Raw genomic sequence first — 6,081 nt, 5'->3', positions numbered from 1 at the left:
AGTATTTTGCTATTGGCCCTAAATTACAGTCAAACTTAAATGAGAGAAAATCAGATAGTCAAGACAGTTCCTTCCTTTGCATTTAAATCAATGTATGGTAACAGAATGACAATGAGACACTGAAGAAATCTGAAATGTTACCTGTTGATCTTAGTTTTATACGGCATGTCTCATTTGCAAGATTTTTTGTTTCCTGCTAAATAAATAAATGTAAATGTTTTCTCTCTGTCCAGGAAGAAGAAGACTTTAAAGCCTGGGAGGGACTTAGAAGCATAAGCAGTGACGTGTAGTAAACATTCATTACTCCATAACACTGATGACAGTACGTACACAGACTGTAGATCACAGACGAGCCTCTGACTGATAATGGCATCTAGAATGTGTGACAGTGTTCTGGTGACCGGATCAAACCGTGGAATTGGACTTGAGTTGGTTCGCCAGTTGGTTGATTCACCCTCGTCTCCACTTCAGATCTTTGCTGGTTGTAGAGACCCAAATGGACCAAGAGCGCAGGTAAGAAGCCATGAGAACTCTGGAAAGAAAAGTTAAGTTGGTTTACATAATGTAAGTTCATTAAGTAAATGAATTTGTAAATATACAATTTTTCATTGTAAATTCATGTTTGTTTATAATATAGAAACTAATTTTAGCTACACTCATTTATAAAGTTTATTCATTCAACTTTATTATACTTCATTATATTATATTATAAAATGTACTTGATTCATATCATTTTAATTATATATAACTTAAAATGTTAAGGATTAATTTAGATTAATAAATGTACAGTTGATAATAATGCCAAATGCTAATGTCAACAAATTGTTGCTGAAACTGTAAAAAAAATCCAAATTTCCCCTTTAATTAATGCCATTTATCAAGTTTTCCATATATATGAGGACATTCTGTTGAACTTTGTACCATCTATTCAAGTTTATTGTAGTTTATCTACAAAGATTATTGTAGGTGAGTCATTGTAGCACTGAAACGAGTTGGACAACTCTGTTGTTCCTGTATTGGACGTATATGGGTGAATTGTGACATGTAGTGTGCGATTTGTCATTTTATGACGATGAATTTTCCTAGAAGTTCCTGAGAAGCAGGTGCATCTGCTTGTATTTCAGGAACTCCAGGATCTAGCTCAGAAGCACCAGGATGTGATCACTGTTGTCCAACTGGGTAAGAGATTCATAGTAAAATAATGGACATTGCTGTAATATCATGGTTGATTCATGATTCTCCTCATTAGGACAGTCATTGTCTCATATTAAGCTAATATAATGTTGTTCTAGACACTGCTAGTCTGGCTAGTATCACAGACGCCTCAAAACTGGTGGAAGCCAAACTAAATGGCAGAGGCCTGAATCTGATCATCAACAATGCCGGTGTGAACATCCCAGGATCTCTAGCAGAGACAGGAAAAGAGGAGATGGTGGACGTGTTCACGACTAATGTAGTAGGACCCATGCTCATCGCAAAAGTGTGTGAACCTTCAACACTTGCAACAAATGATTTTCTTACTTAGTGTATTTGTCTTGTTTTCCATCACAAATATCTAAAAATACATATAATATAATTGCTTAATATAAAATGTATTAAAATCAACTGAGTTTATGTTCAAAACAAGAAAAAATCTGTTGGTGTGGGGTAAAAATAATCTTGTTTTGACATTCTTTCTTGTTTTGAGCATAAACTCAGTTGATTTTGATCATTTTTCAGAGAACTAGACTTGAAAGACGAAGTAATTTTGCTTCTATAAGTCATAGTGTCCCTATTATGCTATTTAAAGGTTCCTAATTTTGTTTTGGAGGTCTCCTACAATAGGTTTACGTGCATCCAAGGTAAAAAAAACCACTTAAATTTGATCTTAAAATACATTGCACATTACCTAATGTCTCAAAGAGTCTGAAAACGGTTCGTTCAAAGATTCAGTTTCTCTAAACCAGTAAAAAACAGCATCTTCTTGACATGTCGACGACACAAACCAAACTCTTCCAGGCTTCAGCTACAACTACAGTGTTTGAGGGCGGGTCAAACTAGACGTTAGACCACAGGCTGGTATTATGCACATATGTTTACGTCGGTATGTTATAGGAAGTGAGACTGGAATTGCTGACCACTCGTTTCGGCAGTTCAGAATCGATTCTTTCTTTTAGGAAACAACAGACCTTTTACGTTCACAAACTGCTAAACTACACACTGCATGAAATGTACGATTGGAAAAAGCATAATAGGGCCACTTTAAGAATGCTTAGATATTTGTACTGGAAAACAATGCAAAAAATACTGAGCAAGAATATTTTGCTCTGAAAACTTTGTATAATTTTGATATAACACTTTCCTTTTAATTGACATTGATTCATTTTCAGAATTTCCATCCGCTCCTGTGCAAGGCCGCAGCTCAGTTTCCTCATCAGACAAGCATGTCTTCCAGTAGATCGGCTGTCGTCAATGTCTCCACGCTGCTCTCATCCATCACCAGATGCCCTGAAAATTTCTCAATCTCTCCAATGTACCCCTATCGAGTCAGCAAGGTACGGTGCTTCTTGAAGGCTTTTACTGTAATCTATAGTATACAAAACATGAACGTTTTACCTCAGACTATATTTTACTCTTAAATCACTATTAAAACTACAACGTCATGAGTGTTTCTTTACTTCAGGCTGCACTGAACATGTTAACTTGCTGCTTGGCGGAGGATTTTAAAAAAGATGGCATTCTAGTTATGTCTCTCCATCCAGGATGGGTCCAGACAGAAATGGGAGGCCCACGGGTAATACAAAGTGCTTTTTCCAAATGTGTTTTATATTCATCTCAGTGCTCTGCTTTCTTTGGCATCCTCACGTTTGTGATTTTTCTCTTGGCACCCTCAGGCTCCCCTGGCGACAGCTGAGAGTGTCAGCGGTATGATGAAAGTCATCACAAGCCTCACCGAGAAAGACAGTGGAACTCTTTTAGATTGGGAGGGCAAAAACATCCCCTGGTGATTTCACAACTGATCTTGTGTGGCATTTGCACATCTTGAGTTTGACATGTACTTCCACATCTTTGTCTGTCTGCGGTTTGTCTGAGAACTTTTTTTGTTGTTTCTCATGCTACTATACACTTGCACTTATATAGTTGTAATAGTAAATGTAAAATGTTGTAATGTAAAATGTAATAGAATAGTGCATAAGTATGCAATTTGGGACACACCAATGGCATTTTTTTTGACTGTTTACAAAGTTTGTAGTGCTGCAATGAAAAATATGCTGTGATCTCAGTGTAATGCATGAGGAGGATCTCAAATAAAAACCTTCATGAAAACAGGTTTCCTATGCCTTGAAGTTTGTCCCCTAACTGATCTTTGTAATACAGACTTTCCAAATTCAGTGTCAGCGATTGTAATAAGATTAGCGTTGAGACAATGGGAGAATGAGAAGGCCTAAGTCAAGTCAAGTCAAGTCAAGTCAACTTTATTTATATAGCGCTTTTCACAATACAGATTGTATCAAAGCAGCTTCACAGTATTAAATAAAATAGTACATCAGTGTATGTTTCTGGTGTAAAACATCCACGTTTGGTAATGCAGATCAATAGCACTGTTGAATCGATTAATCAAATTAAGTATCCCCAACTGAGCAAGCCAAAGGCAACAGTGGCAAGGAACCGAAAAACTCCATTAGGTGACCTAATGGAGAAAAAAAAACCTTGGGAGAACCCAGGCTCAGTCGGGGGCCAGTTCTCCTCTGGCGTTTATGAAGTAGAGACCGGATTTAACTGTAAGATTAAAATATTATATGAATGCCTGGCTGAAGAGATGCGTCTTTAATCTAGTTTTAAACTGGGAGAGCGAATCTGAGCAACGAACAGTATCAGGAAGGCTATTCCAGAGTTTTGGTGCTAAATGTGAAAATGCTCTCCCTCCTTTGGTGGATCTGGATATCCTAGGTATGACCAGAAGCCTCGAATTTAGTGATCTTAAAGAGCGCGATGGATTATAGGGCGATAGAAGATCCGTTAAATAAACTGGAGCTAAGCCGTTTAGGGCTTTATAAGTCAGTAGCAATACCTTGTAATTAATACGGAACTTTATAGGTAACCAATGTAATGATGATAAAATTGGTGTTATATGATCATATTTTCTTGATCTAGTAAGAACTCTAGCGGCGGCATTTTGGACTAACTGTAGCTTGTTTATTGAGGATGCAGGACAACCAGCTAATAAAGCATTACAGTAATCTAGTCTCGAGGTCATGAATGCATGAACTAGCTTTTCTGCATCAGAAACAGATAGCATGTTACGTAATTTAGCAATATTTCTAAGGTGAAAAAAGGCTGTTTTTGTAACATATGAAATATGATTTTCAAAAGACAAGTTACAATCTAATATAACACCCAGGTCTTTTACTGTAGAGGATAAAGTAACAGGACACCCTACTATGTTAAAGTTGTATTGAAGGAGGTTTTGTGGGCGGTTTTTTGAACCGATAAGTATTACCTCTGTCTTATCTGGATTTAATAAAAGAAAATTGTGCGTCATCCAATCTTTTATATCTTTAACACACTCTGTCAAATTGGATAATTTAGCGTTTTCATCCGGCCGTGATGAAATATATAGTTGAGTGTCATCAGCATAACAATGGAAACTAATTCCATGTTTCCTTATAATATTTCCAAGTGGCATCATATATATTGAGAATAATAGAGGGCCTAACACAGATCCTTGCGGCACTCCATAGTTTACTGGAGTTATGATCGATTTTTCTCCGTTTAAATAGACAAAATGGTAGCGGTCAGATAGGTATGATCTGAACCAGCTTAATGCTTGTCCTTGAACACCGGTATAGTTTTGTAGCCGATCTAAGAGTATTGTGTGATCTATAGTATCGAACGCAGCACTAAGATCAAGTAAAACTAGTATTGAGATACAGCCTTGGTCAGAAGCTAAGAGTAAATCATTTGTGATTTTAACGAGCGCAGTTTCAGTGCTATGATGCGGCCTGAACCCAGACTGAAACTTTTCATAGGTGTCATTTTCTTGCAAGAAAGAGCCCAGTTGGGCAGACACAACTTTTTCTAATATTTTGGACATAAAAGGAAGATTTGAAATGGGTCTATAATTTGCTAGGTTATTTGGGTCTATTTGGGTCTATTTGGGTCTAAGTAAAGATAAGAAGATGAGGAAAAGGTAAAAGCAGAGCCAAAAAGTGACAAAGCCAACCACAACATGCCCTTCTTCAACTGAGATTTCCAGCAAGGACAATAAAGTTATGTACAATAACAAAGAAATCATGGGATGTAAGAGCCACTCCATGGCATGGTCGGATAATTAGTGAATATTTGGTTAGCATCATAGTCAATCATCCAAAAATGCATGGCTACAGGGCGCCCTCTAGTGTTAAATAAGCATATCCAATGTAGAGCAGTGCTTTTCAACCTTTTGACCCCAAGTCTCCCCTTTGTCCAAGGCCCTTCTTTTTAAGATGATATACTTTGGTACTTTTGTTGAAAAAAAAATAAATAAAAAAAAAATTATATATATAAATATTTTTTAACCCAACGTTGGGTTAAAAAATGCACTTTAAAAATGGACAAACCCAGCCATTGGGTTACATTTTTAATGTAACCAATGCAATTTGTCCATTTTTAAATTGCATTTTTGCCCATTTTTGATTTTGTCCAAAATGCAATTTGTCCATTTTTAAATTGCATTTTTAACCAAACATTGGGTTAGTCCATATTTGACCCAAAATTGGGTTAAAACAACCCAGCATTTATATATATATAGAATGAAAAATTTAAATTCTACATGAAGAATATTAAGTCTGTTTTAATAGTGTTTTAATTACATTTACATTTAATCATTTAGCAGACGCTTTTATCCAAAGCGACTTACAAATGAGGAGTTACATTTATTGAAATCTATCTACACAAGTACATTGTCACAAAAGCTATATCGAGTCCAAGTCTAGTTACACAAATGTGTTTTCTTTAGCAGTTTTTTGTGTGTGTTTGTTTCAAAGTACCATTTAATGTTTTTTTATTTTAAAACATTTTTATATACTTTTATTTTAATGACAAAATCAGATTTTATTGCGA

At 36.0% G+C, this 6,081-nt stretch overlaps 1 protein-coding gene across 1 annotated transcript; it reads left to right on the top strand.

The window, feature by feature from the left end:
* The first annotated feature begins 279 nt into the window (after positions 1 to 279).
* LOC308695129 (C-signal-like) lies at positions 280 to 3,302 on the top strand. Its single transcript, XM_081373114.1, has 6 exons — positions 280 to 513; positions 1,125 to 1,179; positions 1,293 to 1,480; positions 2,370 to 2,534; positions 2,663 to 2,773; positions 2,874 to 3,302. Exons 1-6 carry the CDS (start codon positions 367 to 369, stop codon positions 2,985 to 2,987), a joined length of 780 nt encoding a protein of 259 aa, XP_081229240.1. The 5' UTR covers positions 280 to 366; the 3' UTR covers positions 2,988 to 3,302.
* Positions 3,303 to 6,081: the final 2,779 nt, after the last annotated feature.

This window comes from Scardinius erythrophthalmus (assembly GCF_964197995.2).
Source record: "Scardinius erythrophthalmus genome assembly, chromosome: 8".
NCBI lineage: Eukaryota > Metazoa > Chordata > Actinopteri > Cypriniformes > Leuciscidae > Scardinius > Scardinius erythrophthalmus.
The sequence above is the reverse complement of the archived record's forward strand: the minus strand, read 5'-3'. Positions and strand labels throughout refer to the sequence as shown.